Below are 21,421 nucleotides of genomic sequence, written 5' to 3'. Positions count from 1 at the left end.
GTCTGTGCACTGACAGGCTGACCCCCACCCCTTCAACCTCTACAGCAATGCTGGCAGAACTCATACGTCTATTTCCCAAAGACAACCTTTAGATAGGGCGGTGAGCACGTGCACTCAACTTCTTTGGTTGACCATGGCGAGGCTGGTTCTGGGTGGAACCTGTCCTGTTCAACCACTGTATGGTCTTGGCCTCCATGCTGCAGCTCAGTTTCAGGGTCTTGGCAAACTTCTTATAGCTTATGCCATCTTTATGTAGAGCAACAATTATTTTTTTCAGATCCTCGGGCATGAGGTTCCATGTTGAACTTCCAGTGATCAGTATGAGAGAGTGAGAGTGATAACACCAAATTTAACACACCTGCTTCCCATTCACACCTTAGACCTTGTAACACTAATGAGTCACATGACACCGGGGAGGGAAAATGGCCAATTGGGCCCAATTTGGAGATGTTCACTTAGGGGTGTACTCACTTTTGTTGCCAGCGGTTTAGACAATAATGGCTGTATGTTGAGTTATTTCGAGGGGACAGCAAATTTACACTGTTATACAAGCTGTAAAATCACTACTTGACATTGTAGAAAAGTGTAATTTCTTCAGTGTTGCCACATGAAAAGATATAATAAAATATCTACAAAAATGTGAGGGGTGTACTCACTTTTGTGAGATACTGTATATATATCTATCTATCTATCTATCTATATATATATATATATATATATATATATATATATATATATATATACAGTACATTTTAAAGGATAGCCATCACACTCTAAGGGGATGAGTTACTAAAACTGGAGAGCGCAAAATCTGACATAACTGTGCATAGTAGCCAATCAGCTTGTACTTTCATCTTGTTATATTAGGCTTTGAAAAAAAAAAAAAACCCTGGAAGCTGTGTGCTTTCTATGCAGAGCTGAACCAGATTTCGCACTCTTCAGTTTTAATAAATCAGCCCCTATGTAGAAATTCTAGAGATTCAGTACATACAAATCCAAAACAGATATGGAGGCACTCACTGATCTTGCAGCTGAGATAAAACAAACTAACAGTATTTTATTGTGAATGTTCTGATGGGACTCACTCCATCTTGTTCTTGAAAAATATGGACCAAGCTCCACTAAAATACTGTTGCATTGTTTTGTCTGTGGTGCAGACCTGTGAGTGCCTCTATGCCTGCTTTGGGGATAGATAGATAGATAGATAGATAGATAGATAGATAGATAGATAGATAGATAGATAGATAGATAGATAGATAGATAGATAGATAGATAGATAGATAGATAGATAGATAGATAGATAGATAGATAGATAGATAGATAGATAGATAGATAGATAGATAGATAGATAGATAGATAGATAGATAGATAGATAGATAGATAGATAGATAGATAGATAGATAGATAGATAGATAGATAGATAGATAGATAGATAGATAGATAGATAGATAGATAGATAGATAGATAGATAGATAGATAGAGATATATAGTTTAAGAGGATGGACAGTACCAGTAGGTACAAATAGTTATCAATACAAGTAACCACCAACCAACCACCAAGCTAATCAACATATAATACAAAGGGGCTACAGCACAGTAAGCATACACTTACAGCTAGTAATATGACAACTTCAGGCATCCCTGGTCTCCTTTAGTTACCAACCTGCACCATGCAGTAAAAATGGAGAAATGAGTGCTTAAGTACAAATAGCTTTATTTATACAACACGAAGAGTAGATGTAGTAGTAGAAACTGAGTAGGTGTTTCCACTTGATAACCCTTTCCTATAGCAAAATTTGCTTATACAATGGGAATTCTTAGTATACATTGCAATACTTGTTCAAGCTGGGCAACTGAGTCAAAGTGATCCCTATCTAGCTAGTCCCTACTCTTACAAACTTGCCTACTTTTATTCACGCAAATAGCTACTTTTTAGAGTGTAGACATATAGTGCCAATATGGGGAAGACACAGCTGGAGGTGAAAACAGATCTGGACCAAAATCAAGATGTGCACATCCACAATGGGAAAAAATACAAAGTTTAAGGGGGTGGACAGCACCAGCAGGTAAAAGAAGATATCAATGCAAGTGACCAGGTAACCACTAAGTTAATCAATATATAATATAAAAGGGTTACAGTAGAGTAATTATACACTTATAGCTAGTAATATAGTAACTTCAGGCATCCCTGCCTTATAAAATGGGGATTCTGCTGTTACCCCTTTGTATTATATATTGTTTAGCTTGGGTAATATTCCTTTTTATTATGTACATATGGTGGTACTGCTTCTATTTTTTCTACCACACAATATTAGCTATTAGTAATACACTAATTTTAGTGCCCAAAAAAAGCAATATATAAGCCAATTTTGTGTGTGGTGGTGCAATTTATATTTTTGCACATAGCTATCCCTGATGTGTTTACGTATATGTGTCTATGTGGGGGTAGAAAGACTCAAATATTTTAAAGGAGTTTCAAGTATTTGAGAGTACCTTTCATTTTTGACAGTTTTCTTTAGTTAGCTTTATTGCTACCACATAGGGGTCCTTTATGTGATAGCATATAAATTGTGTCATGTTCTCTTTAATGTGACATCAGTGGTCTATTAGACCCCTAATGTCTCATCTTCCCTCCACATAAGCCAATGTAATGCAGATTGTACAACATTAGCTTCTTCCCCGGACAAGAGCACCTGGGGAAATTGGTAGCAGAAGCTGAAAGTCTGGAAGTGAAGAAATCTTCATTGCTTCCGGCTTCTTCAAAGCTAGTGGGGATCAGTGAATCACTGGTCTTTCTCCCCTCTGCCCGGTGACATCTTTCACGTGGGTCCTGGACCTGCAGGAGGGATAGCGCATCCCAGAAAACATGGAGGGAGTCACATGGGGGGGGGGGGCTTTACTTCTGGGGGTCCGTGGAAGCAAACCAGATGACTTCCATCTAAAAAATGACAGTTATCTTGTCAGATGTACATGCATTCTGAGCTGCTACAGCAATCCGTGTGTGTACAACCCCCACTGCTGCCAAGGTTTGACATATGTCAGTGGAAGCGAAAGGGTTAAAAGCCAACTCCAGTCAAAACATTAAAAAAGGATTCCCACAAGAGCCTTTTAAGACAAAAAAGCAGGTCTGGCTGCAATCCTCCCCTCCCTTCCTGTCCTTTACAGTATTCTCAGTAATTCTTTTTTGTCACCAGTGACATTGAACTCAAAGATCTGACAATATCATGAGAGGGGGGAATCACCTCGGCATGCTGCTGCTCCCACATACAATAACCCATGAAAGTAGTGCTAAGGTCATCATGTCAGCACTACTAGGATACTAGAGCTCCCTCTGCTGGCTGAATAGAAGGATACACAATATTAATATACATTCCTGATATCTACCTTACTAAAAAAAAAAAAAAAAAAAAAAACTATAATAATTAATGAAAGAAAACAAAACCACTATGCATTCCCTTTTGATTCCAGTAACCACACCAAATAAAGAAAAACATGTAAGATTCATTTTTTTTTCCTAAAATTGTTTTCATCATTTTAAGATCTCACTATCCTTCACAGGAAATGTTTTGTTTATAATCTAATCTTACCTATGTTCATGTGGATACATTGAACTCCATGGTTGGCACGGTAGTCCGCTTTTAGTTACATTTCTTGATCCCTTGTAGGTACTGCCTTTTCCATGAATACAATTTCTGACATAATCTAGTGTGACAAAAATAAACAAATAAATTAGTTAAATTATTAAGTAATTAAATGCCTTATTGTATCCTATTTATGTTGGCTACCTGTACCATAATTACACCAGGAATAGAGATGCACTTTAAAGAATACATCTATGGTACAGCACAATCGTGAACAGGGGAATGCAGAAGATATAAATCAAGTAATCACAGAGTACTAATAGCAATAGGAGCAAAAGTCAGATAGCTTTCTAAACTCTTATGATTTTGATTAGAAAACATAATAAAATGGCATTTTAGGCTCACCTTAAATTCACCCAATCTCCACATACAGAACATTACCAAATACAATATCATTTCACTAAGCTTTAGCAGCAATTGACCCGCAAAGGCTGATTGATTCTATATTTATATCTATAATAACAATATTACTATGACTTTTTATCTTTCAACAGATCCCATAATAGGGGACTGGTCTACTCTAAGTGCTGTATTTCTACAATTAAAGTACATGCCACAGAAATGTGTAATCATCTCAGGAGGTAAATCCTTTACAACTTTATACCTATTATTAAACTTATAAAATGATGTTGTTAGAAACGTTAAATCTAGGTGCCCCCCTCTAAATATATAGCCAGACATCCGAAAGCATACAGATTGGTATAGCTACTGTAGAAGACTTTGAGTGTGTGGATCTAGTCTTATGTCAGTATTATGCAAGTCGTTATGCATTTTGGCACTCTTCACAGGCTCATGTCTGTACTAGTGAATATGCTCTCTGACATACAGGGCACACTTAAGAGGCTCATGTTAGTACTAGTCATTATGCTCATTGGCATGGAGGACATTCTTCAGGGGCTAATGTCAGAAGTAGTCATTATGTTATTTGACATAGAGAACACTCTTTGGGGGCTCTGGTGGTCAGTACTTTATAATTATGCTCTTTGGCATAGAGGGCACTCTTCAAAGGGGTATGTCATTATCACTCATTATGCACTTTGATATGGAAGGCACTCTTCAGAGGCTCATATCAGTACTGGTCATTATGCTCATTGGCTAGAGAGCACTCTTCAGAGGCTCATGTCAGACGTAGTCACTATGCTATTTGACATAGAGGGCACTCTTCAAGGGCTCTGGTCAGTACGTTATAATTATGCTCTTTGGCATAGAGGGCACTCTTTAGAGGCTCATGTCAGTACTAGTCATTATGCTCTTTGGCATGGAGGGCACTATTCATAGGCTCTTGTCTGTACTAGTTATTATTCTCTTTGACATAGAGGGCACTATTCAGGGGCTCATTTCGGAAGTAGTCATAATCCTATTTGGCATAGAAGGCACTCTTCAGAGGCTTTGGTAAGCGCTTTATAACTATACTGTTTGGCATAGAAGGCAGTCTTTAGAGGGGTATGTTATTATCAGTCATTATGATCTTTGGCATTGAGGGCACTCTTTAGAGGCTTATGTCAGTGCTAGGCATTATTGCTCCTTGGCGGAGAGGTCACTCTTCAGAGGGTTGTGTCAGTACTAGTCATTATACTCCTTGGCATAGAAGGCACACTTCAGAATCTCTAGCCTAGCAAGTAAAATTGGATCCCTGATCAAGACAGCATATTGATACTGACTGGAATAGGGCTCTTGTATACTTGTTTGCTCTATGAAGGAGACATAGGTAACTGAGGGTTTACATTCATCTTGCTTATTCACTCACCTACTCCCTATAATGCAACTGTAGTTGAAAATATGCAGTACCAGCATATGGCTAATGCAAAACATAATGCATGAATACTGAAATTAACAAATACACTGATTAGTAATTCTAAATTGTGCAACACATTATGTTTCATGTTATATACAACAAATGTCTTTTTGACAAGCATGCATGCATGCAAGAAACATCAAACACATGAAAGGACATTTCCCTAAATGAAAAAAATTCTTAAAATACTAAACTTGTCAAAGGGCATGATGACTATTACTACATATATAGACAAACATTGAACATGAGGCACAAGTAAAGAGAAGAAAAAAAAAGAAAATAATGTTACCTTTCTTTTCAAAAAGATCAAATGCACTATCAAATTTCGTCTTGACTCCTTTTGACAAGCTATTGAAAGAAAACCAGTGGCATCTCTTTGTGCTTTTATCGAAAGCAAACGCCCTGAAGAGAATAATATGCTTATTAACATGAAACGTACATATCTCTTTAATGGTAGTTCAACAAATCCCTCTCTTTTTATGATTCACACAGGTTGGCAGAATCAAAAGCATGTAGACTGACTCATTAAGCTGCTGACTGTATAAGGGCAGGATGATTAAAGGACAAACCAATACAAGTGTGTAGACTTTATCTAACAACAAGAAAAATAAGAAGGTTAATTGGTGCAATACTACCATAAATATAGGCAGTGTCAATGGTACAAGCACACTTTTTTTCCCCACCAATATGCCCAAGGAGAGCAAAGATTCCTGAGTCATCTACAGTAATTGAATAATGTATGGTGAATGACTGAATAATTACAGTACATACTTTAGGAATTCACAGACATATTTATCTTCGGTTTCTGATATCAGAAACCTTTCAGCATGCTCAATAATTTCTGTTGTAAATATCAGAAACATATGTTGGATAGTATCCGCTGTTTGTGGGCAATAATCAGGTTTTAAGTAATTACAAACTTTACAAAGCAGCCAACATCCAGTGGACTTCTTCGTGAACCTCAGAAATGTTCTAGTGTGATGGCTAACTAATTGCCTTTGTTTGTAAACCTGTTTGGAACAATACCTATGATTGAAAAATGCACAGGTTCATTTTGCTACTTATCAGGTTTGCTTTTAGAAAAAAAATACAACAACTTGTTTTTGTGATTGTGTCCATGTTTTAACTTGAGAAGACAACCACCAATCAGGTGAGCAATCCTGGAGCTGTGGGTGCTGGCCCCGGCTCGCCACCACTGCAACAGTAGAAATTAAGGAGAAATCAGCCCCACACCACCAGCTGCTAGGAAGATGAATCCTTTATTAGCATATGTCAAAGGTACAAGGATACAGAGACAGACGCGTTTTTACACTTTCAAAGTGGTTGGTAGTGAACAAGCACTTTGAAAGTGTGAAACGTGTCTATCTATGTATCCTGTGTACCTTTGACGTATGTTAACCACTTAAGCCCAGAGGATTTGGCTGCCAAAGACCAGGCCCTATTTTGTGATTCGGCACTGCGTGACTTTAACAGACAATTGCGCGGTCGTGCGATGCTGTACCCAGATGAAATTGACGTCCTTTTTTTCCCACAAACAGAGCTTTCTTTTGGTGGTATTTGATCACCTGTGCGATTTTTATTTTTTGCGCTATAAACAAAAAAAGAGCATCAATTTTGAAAAAAATAACAATATTTTTCACATTTTTCTATATGAAATTCCCCCCCCTCCCTAAAAAAAATGTAAAAATCAAAATGTTTTGACATTTTAGGCCAATTTGTTTTCTTCTACATATTTTTGGTGAAAAAAATCGCAATAAGCATATTTTGATTGGTTTGCGCAAAAGTTATTGCGTTTACTAACAAAGGGAAAGATTTATATCATTTTTATTGTTTTTTTAACTAGTAATGGCGGCGATCTGTGATTTTTTTGCGGGATTGCGACTTTGCGGTGGACAGATCGGACCTTTGACTGACATCTTTGACACTTTTGGGGGTACCAGTGACATTACTACAGTAATCAGTGCTATACATATGCACTGTTACCGTAAAAATGACACTGGCAGGGGAGGGGTTAACTTTATTAGAGATCCAGGGGTTGTGTGTCCCTAGGGGTGTGATTCTAACTGTAAAGGGGCGTGGCTTGTGATGTAACCACAGAGACATACGATCCTACATAGCAGGATCGTATGATCTCTGCAGTTACATCAGGGAGATGTCTTTCTCCCTCTCCAGCGGGAGATCGCGAGTGACCGGCAGACATCGGAGCCGCCAGTCACTCGCGCGGTGATGGCAGTGAACGAGCGGGGGCGGGAGCGTGCCTCCGGGTGGCTTGCGCTCAGTCCCTATTGGTTTGCGGGCGAGTGACGTACCGATACGTCACTTTGCCCAGGAGGAGCTGACCGCCGCAGTATATGTACTTGCGGCGGTCGGCAAGTGGTTAATAAAGGATTCATCTTCCTAGCAGCTGGTGGTGTGCGGCTGATTTCTCCTTCATTTCTAATGTGTGAAAATGGATAATTAATAATTTTTTAAATTTTACTAAAGAAATATGTGACTGTGTATATAGCTATATATGAGGAAGCATTTTCGTTACCAATAAAAACATAAATAAAATTATATTTATAAAAGATAATCCCCTTTGGCTTGACCCATGTTTTGCAGCCGCTAAAGTAAACACACGAAAAAGCTGCAACAGTTTGCTGAACGTAATCGATCGAAATGCCCCTTAAGATATATTACGGTATCACATCTCAGGGAAACAACATCAGAAGAATGGTTTAGCCCTAGAAGGATTTTGTGATGGGTAAATTTTATAGGCCATGCTTAAATCGTTTGATGTACTAATCCTTTTTCCAGGATTAATAAGAGCAATACGTGCATGAATAAAAAGTTTATATGTAAGAATGAGTTTTAACAGGTCTCCCTGAAGCAGTAACAGTGCTCTGTTAATATATTATTTATGAATTACTAATTAGATTTTGCTGAAAACAACAGCTATGCTCACATTTACCAGAGACATTATAAAAGCTTTTGTATTTAGATGCATGGCATACTAAGCCAACTTTTACATCTGTCTAGCAGATGAAGGCAACAACTCATAACATTAGTACCAATTGGCATCTGCCACACACAGCGCTACCAAAAGAATGTCTTCCTCACAAGTTAAGTTGAGTAACTATATATTACCATTTACACTGTCTATCTGGCTACTTACTTGCAAGTAAAAGAGAGTCCTTTGTTACGACTGCATCTTTTGGCACAGTTCTCTGTGGTGTTGAAAAACTTTGTTTTCACCTCAAGTGCTTTGTTAATCCTAGTTAAAGTGGTGTCTGATGTTTTGGTGTAATCATGCAGGGTGTTTCGTTTCCTTATTTTGCTCTCTGTGGAAACAGAAAAATAAAAGGTTGAGTGTAGTAAATGTTATATTACCATCATATTTTAAAGGACATTACAAAAAGGAGTGCACCAGTCATATTTTTGTTTGTGCACTCATAACACATAATCATTCTTGTTAGTCTATATATAAAAAAAATAAGCTGAAATGTGTTTGCTTGCCACAGGTAAGCATATATTGTCATTTTTAGTTCCCCTTCTGAATAAGCCAAAACACTTACAATGAAGAGGCTGAGCATATCTTATCCACACCATATGGCAGCATATGCCATAGCCTGAAGAGGACTCTGACCACACTGAAATGATTGACATTGCAGGAAGTATTTTAATGAGGCAGAAATTCTACCACAGTTGACTTTCCTTCCTTTTTCATATTTCTTTATATCCTTATCATCAGTTCTAAATTTAAATTATATTCAAAATTAAAGGGGTCAATTCACTAATAGATACAGTAAATGCCACATTCATTTTTACCTAAAAAAACCATGCATTATTGATCTCAGAAGTAGTCAATTCACTAAAAAAATGTGTTCATTAGGCATGAGTTGATATTTTTTAAGTTTACAATATTTATCACTTTTTTTTTTTAACCCCTGTTGACTTAAAGACCAGCTACAGCAGTAAGAGAAAAATGTAGCAGCTGTAATACTACCACTGCTAAATGTGACAGCTCCTAGTCAGGGCTACTGGTTGTCAAAGAGTTGGCACCCACTGGTGTCCTAATGACTAGGGACTCATCCCTTCCTGGCCCATTCAGCCATCAGCCAGAATTACTAGCTGTCATGTGAATGTACACAAAGGGGCATGATATTGTTAAAAATTAAAATCTGCCGTGGGGGTTTCCTCCAAAATCACACCAGGCCTTTAAGGGCATGAGGATTACCTAAGAGTCTAGTATGCATTTTAGAGGGAGATCCATGCTAAAATCAAGGCAACAACCTTAGGCTCCCCCAATTAAATTCATGCCAGAACCTTATCAGAGCATGCAGCCTGGCAGGCTAGGAAAGGGAGGGATAACTGTGTAGCCTTCTCCTTTAACCATACTAGGCCATATGCCCCCAAAATGACCCCGCATGTTGATGTGGACAAAGGCCTCTTTCCACAACTCTGGCCCCCTTTGTGAATGACTAAGGGGTACATAGTGCCCCTAATCATTTACAATAAAATGTACACAGTAAAAAAAGAAAAAAAGACACTCATAAACACAGTTATGACAAGTAATTTATTTAAAAAAATCCCTTAATTTACATCCACTGTTAATCACATTGCCCAGCAATGCAGATCCACATCAATCGTGAAGAACAACACTTGCCAACCCCATGAAAGGGGTCCTAACCCATCACTTCCTGGGCACAGAATGAAATCTCTGGAATCCTTCTGCTCAAGTTAAAAAGGGGGCAAGGTCTCCTGAGTGAAATCATTGGACAAATTGAGACTTTTGCATATCCAATAAAGATGTTGACAAGCACCCACACATCATGCTGACTGTTGATAACACATTCTATATATACTAAATTGCAGGCAGAGTTCTGTCCTGCCTGCCAGGACCTTCCAGTTTGGACCCTATTGTGAAATGTATCTACAGTTTGTACATTTTGTTGGAATACTTCATTGAGTACGTACCTACTTATTCATACATACAATAATAATAAAGAGTATGTAGAATGTCTTTACAGCCTCACTGCTCCCAGCCTTTTAATTTCTTTCAATGACTATCATGTCTGATCTTTTTAGTTAGATAGTAAGGCTAGCCAGTAGACTGGAAAAGTAGGGTGAGACAATACATTTGGCCTAGAGGGGAAAAAATTAGGAATCAAGCTCTGCCCATGGTTACTCCATATAAAATATGCCCATCCTTTTTTGGTAAATTGATAGACCTTATCCAGCCACTCTTTGCCATTATTTTTAATGTGTTATAATTTGTTATTATTTGATGCTTAAAGTGAAAAAAAATGGACAACCAAACAGGATTTAGTAATCCAGAAGAGACAAGCTCACTGTAAAAATTTGGCAATGCCGAAGCTGACTGAAAGACAATGCATTAGTGATGTCACCCCCACCTGGCCAATAAAAGCAAATTGTGATTGAGACTCAGAAGCCAGCTGAACGAAGATGTCAGTGGCCAGCAGGGGAGCTCCGGGATGCCACTTCGATCAAAGGGGAGTATAGTTTTGCTTTAAAACATTTACCTTACACTTGTGAATAGTTCTCCCCAAGAAATTGTGAAATATGCTATGAATGTATATGATAATAATATACACTGCTCAAAAAAAATAAAGGAACACTTTTTGATCAGAGTACAGCATCAAGTCAATTAAACACCTGGAATATTGATCTGGTCACATAAGTAGCGGAGGGAGTTGTTAATCAGCTTTAACTGCTTTGGTGTTAATGAAATTACCAACAGGTGCACTAGATGGGCATCAATGAATATAAAACGCTGCAAACTGTGCAATCAAATCAATCTATCAAAAAGTGTCACACACACAAAATGGACCTTCAGTATCACAGGACCATACAGCTGCACCTCCAGTAATGTTGTATACCTCATCCAATGCAAAAAATGTAGCAAAGGATCTTATATTAGAAAAGCAGGACATAAGTTGCGAAAAAGGATTAATTTGCACAGACACACCATCAAGAAACATAAAGAAGAGGAGTTCTGCACACCTGTGGGACACCATTTCTCACAACCAGACCACACTATGGAAGACCTAAGTACAAAATCTGGTGCAGCTGTGCATAGAACCAAACTTTATTATTTGTTTTCCTTATTTTTTTCCTTCAAAAAATTTCTTTTTTAACATTCCACTAAAACTTTGGTAATTAGTACTGCTTAAACCTTAAAGAAGGGGACAAAAGCTTGAAAAATTGTATGTCAGTGCAAATAAAAAAGGTATTACAGACAGTATTCAATTGTTTCTGTATAAGAGGGGACACAAAACACTTTTTCTATACAACCATTCAAAGTGAAATCTTTGAAACTTATGTGACACGTTCTCAAAAGGTCAGATGTAATGACAGAAATCACTAATGATATGGATAAGAACAAACCTTAAAATAAATCTGTACTGAGAAAAAACCTAAAGGCTGCAGTTGCTGACTTCCTTCTAAAAATGTTGTTTGCTTTGTTGTCATTGATTTTAGTATGTCACTAACCCAGAACCAGCATGTACCATGCAAAGTCAGGTTCAAGTCAGTGCTGCTGTTATGTATACTATAACTGTTCCAGATGCATAAAATACTGACAGACAGGCAAGTAGGAGGTAAAACATACATATCTGTGTTAGCACAGGTTTCCTTAATTCATAGTATTACAGGTGAGGGTGAGGTCCAGGACCGTTACTACATCGCATAGCCAGGACTTGAATTGGTTAGCTGCAAAGCATGCGTCAACCTACGCGCACAGATTTACTGTGGATTATAGTATTTTACCAATATAACAGTAACACCAGCTCTTGCTTTGTGTTGGTGGGACTATACAGCTGAGTACATATCTTGTAGTCATGTAAAGTTCTACTATACTAGAATCACATTTATAAAATATTCCAAGTCAAAAGAAAGTGATAAAGGGACATTTCACCATTTCTTAAAGGCCTAACACCTCTTTATATTTCAAACACCAATGAAACCTAACACCAACTAAAAAATCATAGCTATTTTTAGATCATGAAAGCTTTTATTTTTAGAAACAAAAGTATTCAAATTTAAACATAAATGTCACATTGAGGTTAGATGATACTTTTAGCATGTAAAAGTCTGTAACACAAAAGACTACTAGAGAAACCCAAAATTCCACAATCCCACACTCTTCAAAAATATATCCTTCCCTACAACTCACCAATAATTCCCATCAGCCTTCCTCAACCAGGGTTTTTTTTTTTTTTGCTTGAGCAATGAGCAACTTCTGCCTCTTAGATGAGTAACTACCGACACCATTGATCTTCTAAGCTATTTATAAAGAGGGATTCTGCCTAATAACCCTTAATGTAAGGAGTATTTTTCTTTTTGACTATCAGAATAGTATACCCTGTGCTGTAGATATAATAATTATCAGCAGGGGTTCCCTGATCCCAGAAATGTATTTTAATGTTAAAAAGGTTGAAAAAGGCTGATCTACACCCTAGAATGCTTCCACTTACAGATCTCCTCGCAAATCTAAATCCGTTAAACACTAGGGGCCTGATTCACTAAAGTGTGAAGTCAAGAGCAGTAAAGTGTAGTTAAAGCTATACTCTGGGTAAAATAAAAAGTAAAAATATACATCTCTGAAGAAGGATCTCAAAATGCATTGGATACCCGATTCCATTAAGCAAGCGACTGTGTGGAATACTAGAGCTATACAATGCAATGGTTTTGGTGGAGTACCACCTAACATGTATTTGCTAACTGATGTCAACCATACATAAGCTAACTGTGGCTCATTGCAGCCGTTTTGTGGTTTGTAAAATTTGTAGTTCAATTTCATTTTATTCAATATTAAAGATGAAATTTTAATGAAACATGGTTTTCTTTAGTTGGTTTGGTTGCCTTCATCCTATAGAGGTTGATTGAGTTTCACTATTTGTGAAAAGGGATGGTTTCCCCACAGCAGAGTGAACTAAATTAACAAATAAAAAGTTACCCCTGCATCGCATCCAACCCCCCTCTGCTGCTGCTGCCACTGCACTGTGAGGGTAAATGCTCATTTTTGTCTAGGGTGAAGAGAAAAAGCTATTTTACTTACCTTACCATCATTCGCCTGGAAGCCATCCCTATTATTCTTTCTATGTTGCCCTGGGTTGTGGGCAGGCCATCAGTGTGCTCACTTATAATGCATGACTTCTTAACCTACATGGTATGTGATGATGTCTGCCACCACCAGTGGGAAGGTAAAGAGAAGCAACTTTGGAAGACTGGTCATGTGGCTGGGAGTAAGCTTGCGAGAGCAAGTAATAAGGTGAGTAAAACTGCTTTTTATGTTCTCCTTATACAAAAATTAGCATTTAACCATTGCAGTGCCTAGGAGAGTCACTGCAAAGTTAACATTTAATTTTACCCAGAGTTTAGCTTTAAGCGAACACTAAAAAAAAAAATTAGATCTTCCATCGTCCACAATTGGATGTTTGAGGTGATTGCAGATTCATGGCACTGCACTTCACTTCAAACTTAAGTAAACTACCATTACTATATTCAGGCAAAGTTATTAATCCCTAAGTGTATGGGCAAATACAAGTATGACCCCACCTTAATTTACCATACATTCAGTTTTCTACATAAAAGACGGGATACTAATCAATCCCAATGTTTCTACTTTGTAGACACTTCCTATAAAATGGGCATTCTGACCCACAGTGGTCCAATAAATTATGTTTAGTGTTGTTGTTATAGGTTACTTTTTGTTGTTTTTGCTCTTTCCATTACCAACAAAAATACCATTATTGTTTATTGCTTGCTTAATTACTACATTCATAAAACACACATGCAAAATATTAAATGTGTTATTCCTATACAGAAAAAAATTGGCAGCTATAAATGTTTAACAATACAGAGAAATGCAAATTAGACTCTGATTTTCTTTGTATTTGATTATTGCAATTACTAAAATTAACATTCAACCAGTGCGTTGCGGTATTGCATGTTACACAGTGTTACCATTTACAGTGGCACCCAAATGCACAGCTACATTATTGGATACAATAATTGTCTTGCAGTACACCACAGCACACATATGCTGTGTGTTGTGGTGTGTTGCTTTAAACAAAAAGGGTCAGGTTCATTTTTTTCATACATTAATGTTTGTAAACCCTAAGAATGAAATTGCCTTATTTCTTCCTTTTGCACTTATAAATAAACCATTTGAAGCATTTTGTTATATTTGTTTACCTGTGCACAAGGAGGAATTTTAGAAATGGGAAATGGGATAGAGATGAAAAGAGGTCTGTTTTCTTCTTTAATCCATCAGATAAGTAGGCAGGGCTGACACCATGTATTTAAAAGTCCAGGGCTTTAGAATGCTTTATTATCAGCTAAAACAGGAAGGTAGAAGCACATTTTATTTATTTATTTATTTATTTTTTTAAAGGACAAAGCAAAATAATTCCTCTTCTGTTAGAGAAATTCTTCCTCTATCCTGCGACACCCCCCCCCCCCCCCACCGCTGTAATCTGCTAGAGAGGGTTAATGCAACTTAGGGGCAGTCACAGGCTCTCATAAAGACAGCCTGACTAAGTCCACCCTTTCTGCCCAATTCCACCATTCACACTGAAACTGCACAATGGTTTCTATAAAAAAAAAAAAAGCTCTATGAATGGAGGGGGCACTGGGAAATTACAGTGAGTCACGCACTGCGACTGTATGGCAGCCATAATCATCACTAACAGGGGATCGCCCTACTATGTTATGAGCATTACAATGTTGTATACAAGATTTAAGACATGTGAGTTGATTGGATTTTGGTTAAAAAAAAAAAGATTGGGCATTTCTCTTTTATACGATATATACCCAAGGATGTGCAGCCTTACTGCAAGAGGGGTGGAGAAGTGGATTGGCTCACTAGGGATTTTTCTAACAGATGACTTTTTTAGCCTGTTTGCTCAACCATGAGAATGGGGGGGCAACATGATCTGGTGAGTTGCCATCTGATGGTCAGAATTGACACACAGTGGTGGTGAAGTTTGTTTAGTGATTAATCCTAATTGGACATCACTGGGATATATTTTTTTGTGTGGAATTATCTTTTGTTAAGAGGACTGTTATGGGATGACTTCTTTTTGTTTTTTCACTATATTTTGTTCACTATTTTTTATCTATGAATCATTGAATTGTTTTGGTGATATTATGGCGCTACTGTGGATTCACATTTATAAATTATTCTTCATGTTTGTATTTCACTCATTTTGACATAAAAGCTTTTACTGTTTTGCACCATTTTGAAAAAATCAAACAGAAAATAAAAATATTACTAATGTATTTTCCAATATTTACTGTAAAGCAGATATCTGTCCTTAGATACAGCAGACCCGGGAACTGGGCAGAACTGAAATCATTGCCTAAAGGCCAATAGATTCTGCCTTTTACTTCTTTCCACAGAAAAAAAAGTTGCTCAGCACACACACTATGAAAGGAGCCATATGTTACCAAATCCTTCAGGATCACCACAAGCAGCAGGGAATAATATTATTTTTTCCACTATGGGATGACCACACTGGCAAACGTTACACATTATAATCCTCTGACCACAGGTCCCATTTGGCCTTTGATATTCTGATTAATGTAAGTGGAATGCTTATCCAACATGAAATGCTTCAGAGCCCAGTTTGTATAGCAACAACAACAAAAAAATGTTTTAGTTGGAATTAACCTTTTATGTGCTTTGGCTATTGCACCAATTCCTGCTACCAACAAGCCAAAAGTAAAGCCAGTAGTAGTAGTGAGCGCAATATTCTTACAACTAGACTGAAGAAATTACATTTTTTGCTCCATCCTAGTGCAGTTAAAAGGCTTCCCTTCAAATTGTATGTACCAGCTATAAACATAGGAGGTATCATTCCATAACCATACTCCAGAGAGAGATATCATTTTTCCCCCTGTACAAATCAGCAGAACACACGAACAAATGGGGTGTTTGGCGGGAATTTCTGTTGCAGTGCATTGATTACTGATGATTGGTCAAAGCATGCACCTGACCTGAATGCTTTGGCCAATCACAGCACAATGTCCTGTCAGAGCCATGATTGGCCAAAGGCAAGGTGCCTTTAGCCAATCATGCCTCAGGGGCTAGGTCCAAGCCCCACACTATATAAGGCTGCTGCTTACACTGAAGCCGTGTATAGTGTGTTTCAATAGAGATTAGGCAGGTAGTTAGTGGATAGAGTGTTGAGTACGTTTAGTGCAGTCAGTGTAGTGTAAAGGCATGCTCCACTTTTAAAATGTATTGATATGTTGTAGTCTTGGATCCCCTCTCCGTGCTCCCCAAGTTTTGTGTCCCTGTCACTCATAGTTCAGGAACAGTGCCATGTCAAACTGACCAATATTTCCCATAGACACCAATGTTAGACAGGGAGGAGTGCTTTGCCAAAACAATAAGGTGATACCACCCTTCTCCTGCGCTTAGAATCCAAACTCCCATGACCACACACCACGGGACTTATAGCTGGCGTCTTGGATGGCTAGGTCTTGCAGCCCAAAAAGGACTGGGGTAGTCCAACGGTACTACCGGCAAAAAAACAAAGAAAGGGCGCATTGACCTAGCGCATTATCCTCAATAATAGGCTTTATTTATGCAACATATAAAATGGCTACTCACAAACACAGGTGTAAAAATGATCATAACAAGCTCAGTTGCTCCAGTGTCAGGAATAGCCCATATGGACTATTCCTGACACTGGAGCAACTGAGCTTGTTATGATCATTTTTACACCTGTGTTTGTGAGTAGCCATTTTATATGTTGCATAAATAAAGCCTATTATTGAGGATAATGCGCTAGGTCGATGTGCCCTTTCTTTGTTTTTTTGCCAGGAGTGCTTTGCCAAGCTGACCAATATTTCCCATAGAGGCCAATGTTAAAGACAGGGAGCAGTGCCATGCCAAGCTGACCAAGATTTTCCATAGACGCAAATGGTGAAGACCAGGAACTATGCCATGTCAAGCTGACCAATATTTCCCTCAGAAAAGTGCCCTGTATTTAAGTGGTTAAGGGGAACCCTATGACAGAATTTTAAAAACAAATGGCATGAGGTCCCCCCAAAATCCATACCAGACCATTATCCAAACATGCAGCTTGGCAGGCCATGCCAGGTCGCATGCCCTCAACATGGCCCCCCCAAATCTCATTGTCCCCCCTGGGCTGTGGTTGTGGGGGTCTGCGGGTGGGGGGCTTATCAAAATCTGGAAGCCCCCTTTAACAAGGGGGCCCCCAGATCCCTGCCCCCTCTATGTGAATGGTTAACATGTACATTGGATCATACCCCTACCCCTAACCATTCACCAAAAAAGTGTAAAAAGTAAAAACCACAGAACACAGTTTTTGACAAGTACTTTATTAAAAAGAAAAAAACAAATAGTGTCCCTCGATGTAAATCCATCATCATTCATGACTCCCGCCAGACCCGAAAAATAGAAAAAAATTCAAAAACGCTTTGCCTCTTCAGAGGCTACCCATCATATGCCCACTGTTCAGCTTTGACAGCTCTTTTATAGGCAAGGGGCAGGGCCACGCGGTTACGTCAGCCGGTGGCACTGCCCCTTCTGAAATCACATGACTATCACTTCCAGGACTCCTTGTTCTACTTTACCCTGAAGATAGTTCTTAATGACAAGGTGATTTGGGGTGGGGTGGCAGAGCCCCCCTCTGTCTCAAAGCACCCACCCCCCCCCCCCCATGTTGACCTGCACCAGATTTTCACTCTCCAGTTTTAGTAAATCAACCCCATAGGCTAAAATAGAGTTGCTTCTACATGCTAAAAGAAAAAATGCCAAACACCTGCATAAGCAGCATTTTTAAGCCCAGTGTGCATGAGTCCTAATACTAATTAAATGGAGTTCTAACTCACGTGATGCTTTCAAACATTACAAAAGTGCTGAAACCACAAGTTTGTAATGCATTTGATCTAAAAGCTGAATTAAAAAAAAAATACTACTACTACTTTAGTCACATTACTTACCTGTAATGAAATTTGTCCAGGTAGCAGGATCCTATAGAAACCTTCACTGTAGGTATGTCTGTCTTTTTCCTGTCTCTGAACTTTGGCGTTGCAATGGTTAATGGTCCAGTTAGAACATGCCCCCTCCTTATCATCCATTAAGAAAAGTTCTTTAATTGATTGCATTGCTTGTAACTGTAAATGTGGGAGAGAATACTGACTCTCCATTCACAGATCCTATTACAAGCAGTGTAATCAATGAAAGAATGTTTGCCAATAGAGGAGAAGGGTGTGTGCCCTCATTAGATCATCCATACTGTTCTGCATGAAGACCATTTTATTTACTATTGCAGAGCCAGAAGTTCAGAGCCAGAAAAAGAACAGGCATCCTGCAGTGAAGAGTTCTACAGGATCCAGCTGCCTGTGCAATGTGAGACAGTCTTCATTACAGGTAGATGATGTGACTAAAACTTTTTTAGCTAAACTTCAGCTTTAAGCAAATGAATCTATGCCTTAAAATGCAAGATGAATTACACAAAAAAAAAAGACATCAATATACCACTATCGGCCTAATTTAGTTACATCTACTATAAGATGTCCTCTAAAGCATTAAATGGCTTAGTCAGAACAATCAGGTAATTTATGCTGTAATGTACACTTAGTCAGCACAGTTGGCCCTTCTGTACTGGGCAAGGGCCCCATCTGTTAAAAAGGAGTGCCTGGGTACCTGCTGAGCAGGAGGGATGGCTGTACTACCTTATTGCTGACACCAATGCTCTTATGGCTCCACCTGCAGTGCTCCCATCTTCTCCTCACCCTTTCTCTTTCTGTGCTGCAGACCAATCCATTCAAGTCTCTGTGCCCCCACCTTTCTGCTGTCCGGGCCCCCTGTCCCCCCCCTTCCACCCACTGTCCAGGTACCCCTGTATGCCGACTTTCCTCCTCTGCTCACTCGCCATCAGCTACTGAGGGCACATTGGGGGGTCATTTCAGGATGGTGAGCGTGCAAAGGGGCTGGTAAATTTGTCCTTTTTACAGGCCCCTTCCTTTCCTCAATGAACACAGTGAGCGATCGGTAACGATCCCCCCTGGGTCCATTCATCACTGAAGCATAGTAAACTGCCTCAAAGCTCTTCCTATTTATCCACCTGTGCAGTTGAGGTTGCAGAGAAAAGAACTGTCCTCATTTCCATTCTCTGTCTAGCATCAGAGGTACCTTATGCACTTGTTTTACCGAGTTACACTTCTTGTGCCTTACATGACCCTCTATAACAGGGGTGTCCAAACTCTTTTCAAAGAGGGCCACATTTGATGAAGTGAACATGCATGAGGGCCGCCCAATTTGCCTGACATTCTTTGGACCATTCAAATTAAATGCAAATTAACTATTTTATGCAAAGTTAATTGCAAACGGCATACTTTTCATTTCATCACATGGATGACAAATCTAAACAGGTGTTAAATCACTCTGCCTTTCATATATGAAGGCCAGATGAAAAAAAAAATCCACTAAGCTGAAATGTATGTCAGGAATATTGTAAAGTACATTACATATTATTGGTAAAAAAGGTTGTCTGTCAACTTTTAAGTTTAAAAAAATATGAACAGGAACATAACACCAAGTATACATGTTGTGTCCTAATATATTTATAACTGATTTAGACCAACTGACATTAACTGAGATTTTACAATGTATTCATCTCAATTCGGAGCATGCGTGCTCCCTAATCAGTCACACAAGGATTAACCACATATAAGCGCTATATGAACCTACCGATGATGATTAATGATGGCAGCAATAATAGTCATGAATGATGCCAATGTATTTTTCCAAATTCCCTGTGGGGCCGTATTAAAGCGACCCGGGGGCCGCAATTGGCCCTCGGGCCGGACTTTGGACATGCCTGCTCTATAATGTATAGAGTTACGTCCATCCACATCTATCCTTTTTTAAAACTCTGTGTTGTTTAACCACTTAAGCCCCGGAAGATTTTACCCCCTTCCTTCAGGGGGTATTTTGCGATTCGGCACTGCGTGACTTTAACGGACAATTGCGCGGTCATGCGACGCTGTACCTAAACGAATTTGGCGTCCTTTTTTTCCCACAAACAGAGCTTTCTTTTGGTGGTATTTGATCACCTGTGCGATTTTTTGATCATGCGCTATAAACAAAAAAAGAGCGTCAATTTTGCAAAAATAGCAATATTTTTCACTTTTTTTTATATGATATTCCCCCCAAAAAAAATGTAAAAATCAAAATTTTTTAACATTTTCGGCCAATTTGTTTTATGCTACCTATGTTTGGTAAAAAAAATCGCAAAAAGCGTATTTTGATTGGTTTGCGTAAAAGTTATCGCGTTTACTAACAAAGGGAAAGATTTTTGTCATTTTTGTTGTTTTTTTTTTAACGCGTAATGGCGGCGATCTGCGATTTTTTTTGCGGTACTGCGACATTGCGGCGGACAGATCGGACCCTTGACTGACATCTTTGACACTTTTTGAGGTTACCAGTGACATTACTGCAGTAATCAGTGCTATATATATGCACTGTTACTGCAAAAATACACTGGTAGTGAAGGGGTTAACTTTATTTGAGAGGGAGGGGCTGTGTGTGTCCCTAGGGGCGTGCTTTCTACTGTGATTGGCTGTGGCTTGAGCTGTAAGGACACTGATCAACGGATCTACATAGTAGATCCGTGTGATCAGTGTCTTTACACCGAGGAGAATGACAGGCAGCTTGTTTACACAAGCTGCCTGACTTTCTCCCTCTCCCTCGGGTCCGCCGGTCACACGCGCGAGGGGGTCCGTGACCACGCGGGAGCGGGAGCGTGCCTCCGGGGGCGCGCGCTTGCTCCCTAGACCCTCACAAGCAAGCGACGTAGCCCTACGTCACTTTGCCTGTGAGGGGCTGACCGCCGACGTAGATAGTCGTGCGGCGGTCGGCAAGTGGTTAAACTCCAATAAAAACTAATATAAAAAGAAAAAAGATGTTAAAAAGGGAAACCGTGATATTTAACCACTTGAGCTT

At 39.0% G+C, this 21,421-nt stretch overlaps 1 protein-coding gene across 2 annotated transcripts in view; it reads right to left on the bottom strand.

Moving 5' to 3' along the window:
• The window catches only part of HGF (hepatocyte growth factor), a 156,040-nt gene that overhangs the window by 107,770 nt on the left and 26,849 nt on the right, over window positions 1-21,421 (bottom strand). For both annotated transcript variants that reach the window (XM_082256600.1, XM_082256601.1), the window contains exons 2-4: window positions 8,591-8,756; window positions 5,726-5,838; window positions 3,588-3,702 (exon numbers count right to left, since the gene is read on the bottom strand). In XM_082256600.1, the coding sequence (XP_082112726.1) occupies window positions 3,588-3,702; window positions 5,726-5,838; window positions 8,591-8,756 (394 nt within the window). The remainder of the gene's footprint in view (window positions 1-3,587; window positions 3,703-5,725; window positions 5,839-8,590; window positions 8,757-21,421) is intronic.

Source organism: Pelophylax lessonae (genome assembly GCF_965119305.1).
Source record: "Pelophylax lessonae genome assembly, chromosome: 4".
In the NCBI taxonomy this organism is placed as follows: domain Eukaryota; kingdom Metazoa; phylum Chordata; class Amphibia; order Anura; family Ranidae; genus Pelophylax; species Pelophylax lessonae.
This window is presented reverse-complemented; position numbering and strand designations above follow the sequence as displayed.